The sequence below is a fragment of the Trichinella spiralis genome (assembly GCF_000181795.1).
Source record: "Trichinella spiralis strain ISS 195 chromosome Unknown Scfld5, whole genome shotgun sequence".
NCBI lineage: Eukaryota > Metazoa > Nematoda > Enoplea > Trichinellida > Trichinellidae > Trichinella > Trichinella spiralis.
The window spans coordinates 2,807,504-2,823,511 of record NW_003526944.1 but is presented as its reverse complement, the minus strand read 5'-3'; the positions used below and the strand labels follow the sequence as shown (position 1 = coordinate 2,823,511).

Here is a 16,008-nt window from a genome sequence, read left to right as displayed (position 1 = left end):
AATTGTTTACTATGACTTGAAATTTTACCATTAATTGTATAATTATTAGTAATTCATATAACTAAAGTAACAAATGTTTTTCTTTTGATTATTTTTTAATTTGCTTAAATAAATAAATAAATAAACATATATTAACAGTGTATGTGGCAATTATTAGAATTTTAACCTATGTTGGCAATTAATCAGATCTGTTTAAATTGATAACTGATCGATGTTTTAAATGGTTATTATTTGATTTTTTATTTTTTTTCATCTGATAATCACTTGTGGGTAATGTTTTAATGTGATCTTTTGTTGTGTCATTTTGTGTTGGTTTTGTCATTTTTCACATTGCAGATCTTACTAGACTGTGTTGTAATGCATAAATTTAAGCAAAAGCATAAATCAAAATTGTACTTTTAACATTTTAGCATGTTAATTTATTGTTGAATGTTAAAAATAATTAAATGGCCCACTAAATTGTCATATAAACCGCATGTTGTGCATGATAATCCGTTTCACCGCACGTGCATGAGCAGCATGTTTAATTTTGAATAAGCTGTATCGATTTCTGATGTTTTGTAAATATTCTGGATTTTATTTTAATACATGCATTTTTCTTTTAAATTTTGAGTTTATTTTACTCATACTACGACCCAGTAATGTAAATTGTTTGGTGGTGATGATGTGATTTAATGTTAATTTTTAGCATGTTTGCACTATATTTGTGCGATTGTCATTTTTTCTGATAAATAATAAAATAAAAGATTCCACATCTTTTGCAATTTTCTTTTTTCAACTGATTTTTATGAATTTCTTGAATATTTTGAATGAATCGAAATAATACTGGATAAATATTTTTTAATATCTATGTTCAGTAAATATTTTGTCTGTTACGGCTGTTTTTAAAATTAACAAACTTCTTATATATTACACAAATTTGAATTTATTTTGAATCCATCAGTAATACTTAATTATTTCAGTACTTTTAATAATTTTTGGAGCTCATTATTTTTCATATTTCTTTTTTGAACATTTACAGGCAGAAGAATGTAAGAATGAGTGAAGAGAATGATTTGCATGAGAAGGAGCCTGAACGTGTTCCGGTATCGTTTGCCGACTTGAGACGCGAGCAATGTGATGCGGATAATAAAATTGATCCAGAATTTTGGCGCAACAGAGAGCGCATGAAAACTGTTTCAGTTGCTTTGGTGCTTTGCTTGAACATTGGCATTGATCCACCTGACACTGTGAAGGTATGTTGTGATGTTTTGTTAATTGAAATTTGTATCACTTCTATTACGTAATAAATAAATAAAGATAAAAATTCGGATTATTCTTATCAGCCCAAACCGTGCGCCAGAACCGAATGCTGGATCGATCCGCAGTGTATGCCGATGCAAAAAGCTCTCGAATCGATTGGTACTGCTTTACAACGACAATATCAGTGGTGGCAACCCAGGGCTAGGTACGTTGCCATATTTTTATTTTCTCTTTTTATCAGAAGGTTATGCTTCACATACTGTGCAATAATATGCAAATATATGAAAAGTTGTTGATTAGATTTTCAAAATTTACTTTTCTCGTTTAAATTTTGAAAAAAAATATTAAAATATTCTTCTATTCATATAAGTGATACTGTATTCACTTTCATACGTATAGTAGTTATATTTTCGAGTTCAATTTATGTATGAATCTTGACGGAATAATATTACTATTATTTTAAACATTTGACATAAATTGATGAAAGTAACGGGCAGTTGATTTATCATTACTGAGTGATGAAATGGAAAAGTTGTCTGTAAAATTTGTTGCAAATTGAACTTTTATTTCTTGTCAAATTTTTAAAATACATTTAGAGAAATTGTAAGAAAATGTTTTTCATGCTTAGATTTCTTGTATATTTCGAAAATAAATCATTATTTTATCAAAATAATTTATTTTCTGAAAGTTTATAAATTATGTTGGTGCATTTTTATTTTGCAGTTATAGTTTGGATATGTTATTTAGGAAATGTGAAAAAAAATTGTTAATAATATCGTTGTTATTGGTAATTAATTATGATAAAAGTGAAGCAAATTTTCTGACTGGGAAGAGAAAAGAAAAGATTTTAGAAGGACAGAATTTATAAGCTGGTGATCGACCGTGTTGTAGGTATAAGCAAGCATTAGATCCGACTGTAGATGATGTCAGGAGATTGTGCATCTCAATGCGTAAAAATGCCAAAGAAGAACGTGTTCTTTTCCATTATAATGGCCATGGAGTGCCGAGGCCAACGAAAAATTGTGAAATTTGGGTTTTTAACAAAATGTTTACCCAGTACATCCCATTGGCCATTTACGACTTACAGACGTGGATGGGTGCCCCAGGTGTGTACGTCTGGGATTGCAACGGTGCAGCTCAAGCCATACGAGCATTCAAGACTTGTGCGAAGAAGCAAATCCAAGCTTATCGCTGTTCGTTGGCGGCAAGGAGAAAAGAAAGTACTAAAACAACTGTTGAATTTGAGCCAGGTAAGTTTAGAATTGTCATCGTGTTTTGTAAGAACAGTAGCTCAAGCAATATCCAGCAGCAGATGTGCTGTTCAGAAAAAATAGAATGACCAGTAGTTGTTTTTTTAATTTATTTTTTTATTTCATTTCAAAAAATGATATTATTATGATGGTCATCGTTTGTCATGTCTGCTTGGACGATGAAATCTGTTGGTTTTATAGGGGTTGATCTCTTCCAAGCTGATGATGCAAGGCAAGCAGAACTTGATCGTTCGCATCGACGCAAAACGGGTTTGGATTGTGTGTCGTCGAAACCATTGGAAGTGAATTTTCGATCCAGTTCCATGGTACCGAATGACCCTAAAATTGAAACAAACAACAAAACAACTGCCAAAGATGCAAGCAAGCATTTGACAGGCAACAGCAGTGGGAATAACAACGTCCGGAATGGACAGCATAAAAATGATGGAAACAACGATGGCAATACTAATGGAAATGATGACGATGATGACGACGATGATGATTACGACGATGACGGCGAAGATGATTTTGACGATGACGATCCTAGGAAGCCAAAATTTAAGCACTGCATTCAACTGGCGGCCTGTGCACGAGATCAGACATTGCCAACTGACCCAGCTTTGCCTGCCGATTTGTTCACTTGTTGCTTGACCACGCCGATTCGGATGGCAGTCATGTATTACATTTTGCAGAATAAGCTGACTGACCGGTATCCAGTATGTATAGCCGACCGAATACCGGGCTCTACGGGTGATCGTCGTTCTCCTTTGGGGGAACTGAATTGGATTTTCACGGCAATTACGGATACAATTGCTTGGAACTTGCTTCCCAGCGAGACGTTTCAGCGTTTGTTCAGGCAAGATTTGCTCATAGCCAGCTTGTACAGGAATTACTTGTTAGCCGACCGTGTTATGCGCAGCTATTATTGCACGCCTGTATCGAGTCCACGTTTGCCGCCAACTCACGAGCACGTCATGTGGCAAGCTTGGGATATGGTAGTCGAGTCGGTACTGGAGCAGTTGGACGTTCAGGCGCTGGTGGCTGAAGTTGAAGCCAACGAGGCGACAGTGATGCTGCCTCCGGGCGTGCCGACCGCGGCTGGTCACGGCGGTGCTGGCGTTGGTGCCGGTGCCAGCACAGCAGTGGCTGCAGCGGCAATGCCGGGAGGCGGCACGGCGACGACTGGCGTGTCGGATGCCGGCAGTAGAGCAGTTGGCAACGATCCGACGTTGACCGCCGGCCAACAAGCACAGCACGACAAGGTGGTTGCCAGCGTTGATTACAAGAACAGCCCGTTTTTCAGCAATCAGCTTATCGCGTTCGAAGTCTGGCTCCAGTACGGCTTTTACCAGGGTTCGGCTCCTCAGCAGTTGCCAATAGTGTTGCAAGTGTTGCTGAGTCAAGTGTTGCGCGTGCGAGCGCTCGAACTGTTGGCCAGGTTCGTCGATCTGGGACCGAAAGCGGTGGAACAAGCGCTGGCGGTGGGCATTTTCCCCTACATCCTGCGCCTGTTGCAGAGTGTTTCCAGGGACATGCGCCCGTTGTTGACGTTCATCTGGGCGAAAATACTGGCCGTCGACAACTCTTGCCGACTGATGTTGCTCAAGGACCACGTCCATCGGTACTTTTTGGTCCACCTCAACGACCCGACGGTCGAGGTTCGCCGGAAATTGTTCGCCGTGTTCGCTTTGGCTCGCCTGATGGCCGACTGCCGCCAATTCCAAGAAGCGGCTTTGTGCAACGGTTTCGTGGCCACTTGCTCGGATCTTTTCAGCGACTGCAACGACGCGCCGATGCGCCAGTGGCTGGCGTTGGCGTTGGGCCACCTCTGGACCGACTACGAGGCGGCCAAGTGGCAGGCGATTCGCTGCTCTTTGCACCAGACCCTGATCGGCTTGTTGGAGGATCGTTTGGCGTCGGTTCGGGCGGCGGCCGTGTTCGCTTTGGGTCGACTGATCAGCACCGGTGGTTCCGGCGACAAGGAGAATAAGCAGAACGACGGTGACCAGGGGAACCACTGCCCCAACGACGAGCAGAGTACAAATTTGGCGCACAGTGTCGCCATGTCTCTGGTCCAGCACGTCTGCGCCGACAGTTCGGCCACTGTTCGACGCGAAGCTTTGCTCGGCTTTTTCGCCTTCGTCCGTCGTTTCTATCCTCAATTTGTCACCATTGCCTACGAAATCGACCGTGAACTTGCTTCATCGGTGCCCAGTCGACGGCACCAACACCACGAACTTGTATCATCTTATACGGTCACAACTGCTACTATTGTTGGCAATAATAACAATAACAACAACAACAGCAATAATCATAATCACCACAATCTCAGCAATGGTAGTAGCAATAGTCTTGCTTCGTTTTCACCTCAACAACAGCAGCGTACCCGTAACTTTGGCATCTCTTCCAGTCCAGTTGCCGCCAACGTCGACTCGTCTACTTTGGTAAAATCGACCAGTTTGTTGTTTCAACCGCTTCTCACGGCTGTTTCTTCATCACTGAATTCGTCTTCGAATTCTATGATCAACAGTAAGAATTATTTGTTAATTAATTCCATTATTCCAATTCGATTGTTCTGATCGATTGGTTCGCGTTGTGGACGAGAAAAAATATTTGATGATAATACATATCTGATTTATTTGTTAAGTTCCACTGGTTCGCCCGAGCTCTCGAAAATCCGTGTCGTGGCTATTCGGATTGGCTAGATCATCCCAGGAGCACCAGAAAGTGGACAATTCGAAACAAGAACAATCGTCTCAGGAAACGATAACTGTTCTCAGCCGCCGGGAAGTCCGCAGGCATCGTTCCATTGGTCCGGCGGCGTTGGTCAATGTGAACAACGTCTACGTGAGCGTTTGGCGAGCGGTGTTGAAATTCTTGTACGACCCCGACATTGAAGTGTCTCGACTAGCGCACAGGCTTTTCAAATACGTCGACCGATCTGTGCAGAATCTTCGGCTATTGTCATCCGTTGGCCACCAGGACAGCGTTGACAGTTTGCCTGTTCGACGTCGATCCACGGCCGGCTACTTCCACTCGAGCCCGGACAACGGTACGGCCGGACAACATCCCAGTCCCAGGCCGAAGTTCAGTTTCAGCGGCACGCACGATCACCACCAGCAGCAGCTGGTGAACGATGGCAACGGCAACAGCGGTGGTGATTATTTATTTGTTTGTTTGTTTTGCACTTTGAAAATTGATCTTCATTGAACCATGCAATATTCAAGGTTGTGAATCACCAATGGGAGTGTCGCCGATCACGCTGTGCACATATTCGGCCATTTACACCAATCCTCGTCGGCCGGTGTTCGGCGACGGTCCAGCAAGTGAGTCCAGTGTCCACTCGAGCGAGGCAAGTCCAGAAACGAGACGACATTTGGCCCCGGAGAGGGAAATTGGAACCACAGCGGCAAGCATACTTAGCCCACCTGTCGACGGTGAACCAGTGATGAAAACTGACTACTTGTCAACTTGTGCACAGCAGTTTCGATCTCCAATGTTCTACTTGCTTTCCGAAAGCAGTGCACCGTCACCCGCTGCTTTAAACGCGCAGCCGCGGACCACGCAGCGAATTCTTCCCAGTTTCATCGCCGATCGAATCAGCTTAATTCATCAACATAGCAGTATTGAATGGAAGTGAGCCATTTTCTTTTATTATTCCTGTGTTGTTGTTTTTTTATTTTACATATTTTACAAAGAGTCTATTTTTGAACTTTTAGTTCAGTTGATGATATAGATAGTTTGAGAAATTTAAGCACTGATCTATATATATATATATATATATAGATGTAGATATAGATAGACGGAGAGGTACAAAGTGAATTCGTGATTTAAAATAAAAAATTTTTCTTTTGGTAGTTTACTTAGAGATAAAAGGAAGAAGTACGGAAAACTTTGGACGTATAAAAACGATTTTCCCGCAACGTGCATGGAATTCTTGCCTTTGGAGCCGTTGCTGTGCATCGGTGAACGAGACTCAGTGACCGTTTGGAATTGCAACAAAGGCAGCGTTGTGGCGCATTTCGACAACTCTTCGACCTCGTACACTGGTCAGAGTGGTAGCGATTTGTCCGGCAATCTTGTTTACTTGACTTTCGTGAATCCCTACACGCACGGCTTCATCCTCACCGGAACCGACTGCGGCGAAGTGCGCGTCTGGGATGTGCGTTTGATCAACGAGCCCGACTTGACCAGCAAAGTGCCAAAGGGAAGTATTGATTTCGCATTGCTCACAGCTTGGATGTGCGCCGACGATGCGCGGCGTTTTCACACCAAGCCATTCACCTGCTATTTCTGGGAACAAGATCCGGGTTTGTTGTTTGCCGCTGGCGATTTCAGGTGAGCAATCAGATTTCGTTTCACGCACAAGTGGAAAATGTTTTCCGTAAGATGATTATGTAAATTATTTTTAAAAAAAGTTGAGAAAAGCAACATGCGCAGGAGAGAAAGTTTGTTTTTGCATTTCAGTGTTTCGTCGCATCCTTTTTTGCACGCACGTTAAAGCACATAAAAAGTTCATTTTTGATCGGTTTTCAAATTTCACTTTCCATTGTAGAAATATAATATTGTGGGATGCGCACACGGAGCTGAAATTGGCTGAGCTCAAAGTGGGTGCCGGCGGAGATACGTACGTGTGCTCTTTGTCAGCCGATTCCAACGGACATCATTTGACAGCTGCAGGTTGTAGTGACGGGTCAGTTCGACTATTCGATCGTCGCTTGCCGACATCCGATTCTCGCATCATGACTCTGCGGGATTTGGGACGTGCAGTTTTCAAAGTCCATTTGGAACAAGCATCCGTCGGCGGCGGCGGCGGAGGAGGAGGACGTCTTGTGGCCGCCAGTCGTAGTGGTCAGTTGTGCATCTGGGAGCCGCGGATGTATCGAGAGCCGGTATTGTTCAAAGATGTCGGCGTTCGATGTCGTAGCTCTTTCGATGTGCACCGTAACTATCCTCTGATTGCCGCTTGGAACGGCGCGCAGGTTGATTTGATCAACTTCGATGGAAAATCCATGGGTCTATTCAGACCGGATGTTTCGAACATGACAACGACACTGGGTCGTCTTGCAGCTTTACGTTTTCATCCTGTTCAAGTGAGCATCGGCTTAGCTGAACAGGATGGCCAATTCTCACTCTACGGTCTCCGTCCTTGACTGATTACCGCCGTTACAAAATGCTCAGTATTTGTTTTTTTTTCATTTCATTTTCTGTTTCAGCTTATTATGACTTATTATTTGAATTTTGTCCTTTGGCCTTAACTTTCCATATTATCTATCCATCATCATCCTACTCATTCTTTTGATCACTCAACCGTATTCAAATTTTTATCTTTCTTTTCTAACTAAATTACTCTTCATCATCTGTTTTGCTTTTTATCTTCTCGTAAGTAAACTGTTATTTTTAAAATTTATGTAAAACTGTTTTTAAAAGTAATTTGTAAGGCTTAAAGAGTCCTTTTTCCATCGAGCACTGCTGTAGAATAGGGGGAGGGGGGTGACACTGTTGCACCTTACTGTGGTCGATCACATGTCTGCTTTACATGCCTGTTTTGTGAGTTGAAATAATTGCAATAATTGCATGCTGCTGTGGTCCAGACAGATTTTTAAACAATATTTTATACTGTTGATTATATTTCATCGATTTTTATTTCAGCGATACAAGCATCAATTTTAAGGCAGTTGTAGTCGATAAGGCAAAAAAGGTCGGTTTTATTTGAAGCGATTTCCACTTTCATTCAGCTTATTGATTTTATTTCTGATGGTTGGCAAATCGTCGAATTTTGATTACGGTTATTTGAAAAAGTTTCGAAAGATTGCATATAATATTATTTTAGCAACATGGAACGCGTACATTAAAACGCAGAATAAGTTTGTATGAAAGAAGCATGGGAAAGTAAGTTATAGCACAGTAGTGGTGGCATAAAAGAATAGCGGAAAAAGCGATTTGCATTCATTCATGCCATATTTAATCCGACGCTCATTGATGCCATACGGTAGAATTACCAATTAAACTACTACTATTCAGTGTAGAAAAGAAGGCAAACAACATTATTGTAAGATCTGTTGCACTTTAACTTTTGCTTCGTTTTGCAATTTTTTATCAACTTTTTTTTGCGTGCTAGCAGATAATTTGGTGATCCGATAATGATCGTTTAAATAAGTTGCTTTCAGATTGTTTCACGGCAAGTATGCTGTTCATTTTTGTTTTATTTTTTGGCAAATTGATGAAATACATCCAGCATTTTTTTCTCATACAGTAAGTTTTTGTATTTGAAGCATATCACTTCAATTTTGCTATATTTTCAACGTTTTCATTAGCTTTTATGCATTGGAAAATTTTCCGGTCTCTGTTAATTTATTTTCAGTGGTTCAGAATTTATTCACTAATTTCACTTTAAAGTGTTATACTTACATTTTAATGAATAGACAATAAGTGTAATATTATATGACATAACTTTGGTTGAAATCTACTGGCAATCTGTGTGGTATGTTTTTCTTGTAAAGTGGAATTTTCACAGAGGGTAATGGAAACTTTAATGAATATAGAAGTTCGTGCCTCAGCAACGACGAAGACATTTTTTGAATCGACGGCATTCAGCAGCTGAAGTAGCCACATTTGAGTTGTTAAGGTTGATGAAAACTGCGAAGCGGACGATTGGGCGTTAACGATATATGAAGTACGATTTTAATTTGAGCAGTGGTTTTAAAGTTACTTGTTAGAAGAAATATCGATTTATTTTTCATTGTTTGCATTTTGCTAATTTAAAAAATTACTGAGCAGATTGGAATGATTTGATGAATGAATATTTTTTTGGGGAATTTGAATACATCTGAATTAATATATTATTGGCATGTATGATTTGCAGTTATTATAAATTTATTTGTATTTATTTAGCGAAGGAAAAGCATCCAAAATTCGATAAATGAGCGAGCGGCGTGTTAAAAGAAGCAGAAATATTTTGTGGTTGTGATTTTGATTATTCAAATCAATTTTAGCGTATGTTTTTCAGGCGAAAAGATTTTATAGCCGTGCTACAAAGTTTTCAGGGAAAATTAGTCCCTTTTTGATCATATAAGTGAGGTTCGTCTGATTGTCAGCTGCTGATTAACCGGCATTGGTGTAGTATTTTACTTCATTTTTAATTTAACTTCAATTACAATTTATATTTATATATATATATCCGATGGATGATTCAATCTTCAATTTGCCATTGAATGAAATGATCGACATTTACTAGTTGAACGCTTTATATTTGAAATATTGTTTTTGTCTTTGAGAAGCAAACAGTGGCATATTTTGTATGCATGTGTATAGTTTATACATACATATATATATATATATATATATATATATATATATATATATATATATATATATCTTTATTTATTTATTTTTATTTAGCCAAAGAATATGGCAGCTCATCAGCACCTGTTGAAGTTGGCTTTTTTAGGTAAAAAGAAATGAATAGATAAAAACAAATATGATTTGTTCTTTTATACGTGTTTAGGCATTTTGCTTGTCAGTTGTGAAATGCACAATTGTTTGAATGAGTGCAAGAATGAATTGCAGAAAAATTTCATGGAAGTTAGCGGTCGCTTCAGTTTTGTCCAAATATCAGCGGTAATGTTGCGTGACTTTCCGAAGCATCTGGATAAATCTTGCGCAGCTGCTTCTCAGTATCGTACTTGTGTGGCAGGCTGTAATCGTTACAGCTTGTCTCGGCGTATTCTAACCTTAGGTGCTAGTCACTGGCAGACAATATGCGGCAAAGCTAGTCTGAAAGGTTTGCAAAATTTTGCTCCGCTTCTTCTTTTCCACAATGAAATGGCAACAATTCAATTAACACCGACAGTTCCAGAATAATAATTCCATATTTGATCATCCATTAATGTGACAAATTTTCTGTAAATGAAATCAAATTTCTTAGAGATTTTTGAAAATGCAGACTGCTTGTCAAAGTTATGGCGCCAAATACTCAGTCCGTGCTCGTCATTGCTGGACGAAACGACAATTATTGTTGTTGATCTTCCGTTTGTGAATTCTACATTACTACTGTGGAATAAATTGGGCCGTCTTTGCAGGTGAGTAATTTTTTTCATTTTTTGAAAATCAACTTTCCATTGAATCCATTGACTTAAAACGTCTGGAAATGGCAAGTTTTTTATTTGTTTACTGTGAAGCTGTTGCTTTTGCTTTTACAGCTTGCATGATCGCTTTTCTGATTGTTTCACCAAATCAGTTATGGAACATTGTCCAGCGGTGTCAAGTGTTTTTCGCAAGTTGATCGACGCTGGTCGTGGAGCGATGTTTAAAATGATGGAAGCATTTCTGGAAAGCAAACTTCTTCCATTGCCTGCTAATTGCACAAAGCTGAGGTTGAACAACATGAATCACAAGACATCAAAAGCACTTCGATCATGGTCTCTTGCACAACTTGTAAATGTTGCACCTAAATTACGTGGCTTTTGCATCATAACTATTGCGCTCAGTTTTTGCTGCAATTTTTTGTTTCTCACATTATTAGCTAATTCTGTTTGAAAAAGGGTTGCAATGTACGTTGGTGCACTGCGTGCATTATCCATCGCTTTGTTGAAAGCATATTTATTAGCATAACAACATTTCTGCACAAATACTTTGACATGCACAATTATTATACGACATCAACAATCGGTTTTCTTTAAAAGGAAAAAACGTTTCATCAATCAGTACACCTTAAAAATGACGATAGATTTCGAAGGTTCAATTGGCTGTTTTTAATTGCTAACTGTTAATGAATTATTTTATAGTGCGGAATCAACTTTCAACTGCATCCGTCTAGATATTGTAGATTTCCTGATTGGGCTTTGTACAGCGATCTGTCTATGTAGACGTGTGTAATGTGATTGGTGGAAAGACCACGAAAAAGTGGCATTCGTGAGCTGCTTGTTGCAGTGACAATCTGATATAGAGCGATATTGCTGTTGTTGTTGTTGTTGTTGTTGTGTTCAATAAGTCGAGATCATTCTGCGTAATAACTACAAGTTTGTATTTGTCTGATTCTAACATTGAAATTAAAACGAATATTACACTATTAAAATAAATAGCATTGTAGAAGGAGCAAATGAAGGGAGACGGCAAGATGAGGCAAGCACACAAGCGGCAAAGCCACGGGTGCAAATGGTTGCCACCACGACGCTGACGCCGCGCTACTGCGCTGAGTGACATGAAATTATTTATTTTATGCGTCTTTTGGAAAATTATCCATTATCGAAATGTACTTCTTTACAAATATGTTTCCGTTAATATTTTGACTCAACTTCACTGGGGTGAAAATTTTTTTCATCTTATATAAAAATGAAGTTAAGAACCGAACAGACAATCCTTTTTTTACAACTGTAGGACACACAGTAAATCAATTAAATATAAGTAGGTTATTTACTGAGTATATTCTAAAATATATTCATATTGTGCATCTGCATCCGTAACATAATGATATTAGAATATTTTTTATAGCTGTAGCAGTCTATTTTATAGCTCCAAATGTGAGAAAGTTAAAGCTTTTAGCGTTTTACGTTTCTTGGAATATTAATTCTTGGCATAATTTTCTGGTAAACAAGTCCTACTGTGGCTGCTTTTCACTACGTTAAGCAAACAAAAATTTTCACGACTTTTAATCCAAAACCCCACGATAAAGATTGTATGAGTTGCAAATTTACAGACAAAACAATAGTAATTATTATGTTCTTCTCGACTACGAGAAACTGTTTAATTGACAAAAAAAGCAAATTTAAACGAAGTATCTTCTATAGATGAAATTATAACATCATTGTTAGGCGTCGTCTCGTTAACATGCAAATTTTTAACCGTGGCCTTGACGTTTGTTTACTTTGCAGCTACAGCTCACCACTAGCGTAACTTTTAAGATATCTATAAAATTTCATTTAAATTGCATTATTTAAGCAACTCAATGGTATTTAGTAGTCGAGAAGCACATAATAAGTATTTTCGTAAAGTCGCAATTCATACAATACTTTTGGTGTGATTTTAGATTAAAAGTCGTGAAAATTTTTGTTTGCTCAACGTACTTCAAAGTCGCCACAGTAAGACTTGTTTATCAGAAAATGTATGCAAATTTTTATTTCACTGCTATACGTAGGTTGACGTGACCTTAGTTTCAATGATTGTTGGCGTACGGTGTGCGGTGCGAGTGCGCAATGGCTCTTTCCTTGCGATGAAGATCATGGAATAACAATGAAAACGGCTTTGTTTTTTGTTTTTATTGTTTTATTTCTTCAAATTAAATCATCTGCATTTCAATACATGATTTACATGAAAGCTGTGATGGCATCCATTTCAGTAAGTTGTATTTATTTTTTCAATTCTGAATTTCAAAATAGTCCTCATTAGATGAATTTAACTGCGCATTTGAGCTCTTTTTTTTTCAAATCAGTTGAAATAAATGTAATTTAACACTGACCATCGACTATATTAATGTTTTTCTGTACATGAATGTTTATAATTTCGATTACGCCAGAGTTAGGTTAGAATTCATCAACGATGACTTTTTCCAATTGCACTGAAACGTTAGTTTCTAGCGTACCTTTATGCAAATAAGGGTCGTTTGAAAATTGCCTTATCATCAATAATAGTGCGCTTGTTTGCTTGACCTACGTGGCAAGCAGTAACGTCGTTAAACGTTCTCTGAGTTTATTACAGCGTTCAGCATCTACTGAAATTAGATTTTCGTTGCTCAGTAGCTTTCAATTTTTCTGGCTGCTACATTTTTTCAAAACGTGGTATGCTAATTTTGTTAAAGGTATCTTTCATAGAAATTGAGAAACATCATCGCTTTTAAAATTCAGTTTTCAAATTCTGAATTTTTATATGTAATAAAGCGACAATATTGATAATTTAATGTTTATCATTTTTACAGATGTGAAGAAAAAGTGAAAACGCGGACCACACGAGGCAGATCGCGGACGGCACGAAGCAGATCGAGGACGACACGAAGCAGATCGAGGACGACACGAAGCAGATCGAGGACCACACGAAGCAGATCGAGGACCACACGAAGCAGACAAGAGAAGACAAAGTTCCTGGGACCCCAATTCTGTAGGTCTGGGATTGGGATACTTCGAAGGGCGAAGTTATCCCATAGTTGTAATTAAGTTAACGACCAACCTACATGGCTGAGTTTTGAATTAATGCAGTACTTGGTCTTTCACGCAGCAAAATTTATGTATGCAACTGCTTTCATGTGTCGAAATAATTTTTGATTTCTATTTAATTTGAAATTTTTGTTTTCCTTTTCTTACATAATTTGATTTTGAACACTTTCTAGAGCAAATTCTTTTTATTTTATTTTTATTTTTCAAAATGTTAAACTTCAAACATTCATTCAAACTTTATTTTTCCCTACTTTATTTTATACATTGTATTCATTTTTGAATTTCTCCTATTATTTTTTTGATTCTTTTTTATTTTCACTTTTTTTCTTCTTATAATCTACATTTGCATGTTTTTTCAATTTATTTTAGCCAATATTTTTTCTCTGATTCTTTTATTTTGAGTTTGACATTGTAAAATCTCTGACACATGAAAGCATTGCATACATATAAGTAAACACGTAATAAACCATGGAAAAATAATACAAATGGAGAAGAAAGGAGACAAGTGGAGAAAGCCAAGATCGGTGAAAGGTTGTGGATAGGTTGGATCGAATCGTTTGTTGGTCAATTGCGTTCGTTGGTCAATTCCGTTCGATGGTCAAGTGAGGTAAGTATTGGCACGTTGGAGAAGATACGATTTGGGCAAAGTCGAGTGGGGAAAGGTTGTTCATTACAAAGAACACAATACACAGACGTAACAAAAAGACCAATACTGCGTTATTTCTTGACGATGATGATCATGTAGGATTAGTTAAAAGGGGAAAAATCATGTTTGCCATTACTAGTTGCCAGCCAGCAATATTAATTAGTTTATAGGAACAAAAACAAAACAGTTAAAATGGGGGAAAATGAAATAATACACGTAACACATGTAAATTAATAATCTATTTAAAAGTAAGAAAAAAAATTTTTTTTCCTTTAATATAAATCAAGAACAATGCAACAACAACAACAATTCTTTATTAATGAAAAAGTTTATTTTTCAAAAAAAAAGATAAATGTGCAATGTAATACAAAGAAACAGATAAAGTCTGGCATAAATGAGTTCTGCGAAATGGCAAACATGCCGGAAATGGGACTTGAAATATTTAATGCAGGTGGAGGATGGAGAGACCAAAAATGGGCCCCATCCTGGAGCGTGAAGCTCCCTTCCCTTAGACAAGGGAGAGTGCAAACTCTTCCTTGCTCTTTGGGCAGGCAGAGCGCACGCTCCTCTTCCCTGGAGCGGGGAAAGCCTAGGCTTTCCGCGCTGAAGAGGCGGGTGAGACTTAGTTGTTTCACCTGCCTCAGATGTGCGGGGAGTTTAGTGTTTTTCCCCGCTCCAAGGGGAGGGGAGATTGTGCGTTTTGTCTGCCCAACAGAGTGGGGGAGATTTTGCATTTTTCCTTGTCTACAAGGGAGGGGAGATTTGCGCTTTCCATGAAAAAATCGTGAGGGTGGGGGAGATTTCGCGTTTTCGTCGATTCAGCGGGGGGGAAGGTTGCTTTTTTTTGTGAATTTTTTTTAAAAAAAAGTTTTCGGTTGCGGTGGAGGCCTGCCTTTCGGTCAGCCCGACCGCCCCCGCGCCGCCCCCCGCCCTCCTGCCCCGGGGACCCCCAAGGCATCATCGCCTCCTAGCCCACGTGCTGGCCTCACGATTTTGGCCGAGATGACCTTGGGTGGATCCATCTGATCCACCCTCGACGGACCAGATGGCCATTCTGATCCGCCGAAGACGTAGCTTCCGCACTAGATGGCGTGCGTTGCTAGGCAGATGTGAACCGTTACGCCTACAAAGCCTTGCCGCCTCATGCACATCAAATTGCCGTCACACCTGATACTCAATATTAATGTACTGTCCTGCAGAACCAACTCATGTTTGCATACTTACCGTATGATTTACAACTCATCATTATTGATTTAATGTATTATGCCTACTTATCTTTTCAAATGAAACTGACTACTGTAAGTAGTTGTTTTTTGCATTCCATTTAAAACATTCTAATTAACTATTAAAAAACCCTGCTAAAATATGTAGTTACGAGTGACGTTATTATACCTAATTAGAAAATATTATGACCCACTTTTGTGTTTACATTGTATGTTAATCATTAATTAAAAAACTCTCTCTGCTAAAATGTGTAGTTACGAGTGACGTTATTTAACCTAATTAAAAATTAAAATACTCAGTGCTGAATTTACGTTGCATTTTAAACATTCTAATTAGCATATTAAAATTAATCTCATATTTAATACATTGTTTCCTACATGTTACGGATTAATAACATTCTATTTAGAGAAGATTACTTCCTATTTATAAAATGATTAAACTCGTTGCACCTTGTCTAAGCTAATAGTTTATTTAATTTATTCCAAGTTTACTTTTTCCA

At 38.6% G+C, this 16,008-nt stretch overlaps 4 protein-coding genes across 4 annotated transcripts; 3 read left to right on the top strand and 1 right to left on the bottom strand.

Moving 5' to 3' along the window:
• The first annotated feature begins 1,037 nt into the window (after positions 1 to 1,037).
• Tsp_04303 (putative HEAT repeat-containing domain protein) lies at positions 1,038 to 7,645 on the top strand. Its single transcript, XM_003375070.1, has 12 exons — positions 1,038 to 1,235; positions 1,326 to 1,447; positions 2,134 to 2,492; positions 2,694 to 2,911; positions 3,056 to 3,754; positions 3,796 to 4,235; positions 4,267 to 4,765; positions 4,874 to 5,021; positions 5,140 to 5,649; positions 5,720 to 6,128; positions 6,360 to 6,830; positions 7,048 to 7,645. The coding sequence occupies exons 1-12, from the start codon at positions 1,038 to 1,040 to the stop codon at positions 7,643 to 7,645; spliced, it is 4,671 nt and encodes a 1,556-aa protein (XP_003375118.1).
• A 2,444-nt stretch (positions 7,646 to 10,089) lies between these two features.
• On the bottom strand, positions 10,090 to 11,074 carry Tsp_04302 (hypothetical protein). Its single transcript, XM_003375069.1, has 4 exons — positions 11,009 to 11,074; positions 10,887 to 10,987; positions 10,692 to 10,820; positions 10,090 to 10,189 (listed from the first exon to the last, which is right to left on the bottom strand). Exons 1-4 carry the CDS (start codon positions 11,072 to 11,074, stop codon positions 10,090 to 10,092), a joined length of 396 nt encoding a protein of 131 aa, XP_003375117.1.
• A 1,135-nt stretch (positions 11,075 to 12,209) lies between these two features.
• Tsp_04301 (hypothetical protein) lies at positions 12,210 to 12,720 on the top strand. Its single transcript, XM_003375068.1, is given in 5 exon segments — positions 12,210 to 12,267; positions 12,305 to 12,347; positions 12,432 to 12,507; positions 12,520 to 12,594; positions 12,628 to 12,720. The coding sequence occupies 5 exon segments, from the start codon at positions 12,210 to 12,212 to the stop codon at positions 12,718 to 12,720; spliced, it is 345 nt and encodes a 114-aa protein (XP_003375116.1).
• Positions 12,721 to 12,976: 256 nt separating this feature from the next.
• On the top strand, positions 12,977 to 14,384 carry Tsp_04300 (conserved hypothetical protein). The gene is made up of 3 exons (XM_003375067.1): positions 12,977 to 13,011; positions 13,405 to 13,628; positions 14,131 to 14,384. Exons 1-3 carry the CDS (start codon positions 12,977 to 12,979, stop codon positions 14,382 to 14,384), a joined length of 513 nt encoding a protein of 170 aa, XP_003375115.1.
• Positions 14,385 to 16,008: the final 1,624 nt, after the last annotated feature.

Bases quoted from the DNA above. Each gene is read 5' to 3' on its own strand.
- Tsp_04303 (XM_003375070.1), top strand. From the start codon at position 1,038: ATGAGTGAAGAGAATGATTTGCATGAGAAGGAGCCTGAACGTGTTCCG. The intron at 4,236-4,266 runs GTTTCGTGGCCA...GGATCTTTTCAG, and splicing joins AGAAGCGGCTTTGTGCAACG to CGACTGCAACGACGCGCCGA. The intron at 5,650-5,719 runs GTGATTATTTAT...GCAATATTCAAG, and splicing joins TGGCAACGGCAACAGCGGTG to GTTGTGAATCACCAATGGGA.
- Tsp_04302 (XM_003375069.1), bottom strand. From the start codon at position 11,074: ATGGATAATGCACGCAGTGCACCAACGTACATTGCAACCCTTTTTCAA. The intron at 10,821-10,886 runs GTGATTCATGTT...TTTGCTTTCCAG, and splicing joins CGAAGTGCTTTTGATGTCTT to AAATGCTTCCATCATTTTAA. The intron at 10,190-10,691 runs GTAAAAGCAAAA...TAACGATTACAG, and splicing joins GAAAAGCGATCATGCAAGCT to CCTGCCACACAAGTACGATA.
- Tsp_04301 (XM_003375068.1), top strand. From the start codon at position 12,210: ATGTTCTTCTCGACTACGAGAAACTGTTTAATTGACAAAAAAAGCAAA. The intron at 12,268-12,304 runs GTATCTTCTATA...CATCATTGTTAG, and splicing joins AAAAAGCAAATTTAAACGAA to GCGTCGTCTCGTTAACATGC. The intron at 12,348-12,431 runs GTTTGTTTACTT...GCATTATTTAAG, and splicing joins TTTTTAACCGTGGCCTTGAC to CAACTCAATGGTATTTAGTA.
- Tsp_04300 (XM_003375067.1), top strand. From the start codon at position 12,977: ATGAATGTTTATAATTTCGATTACGCCAGAGTTAG. The intron at 13,012-13,404 runs GTTAGAATTCAT...TCATTTTTACAG, and splicing joins TTCGATTACGCCAGAGTTAG to ATGTGAAGAAAAAGTGAAAA. The intron at 13,629-14,130 runs GTTGTAATTAAG...ATACAAATGGAG, and splicing joins AAGGGCGAAGTTATCCCATA to AAGAAAGGAGACAAGTGGAG.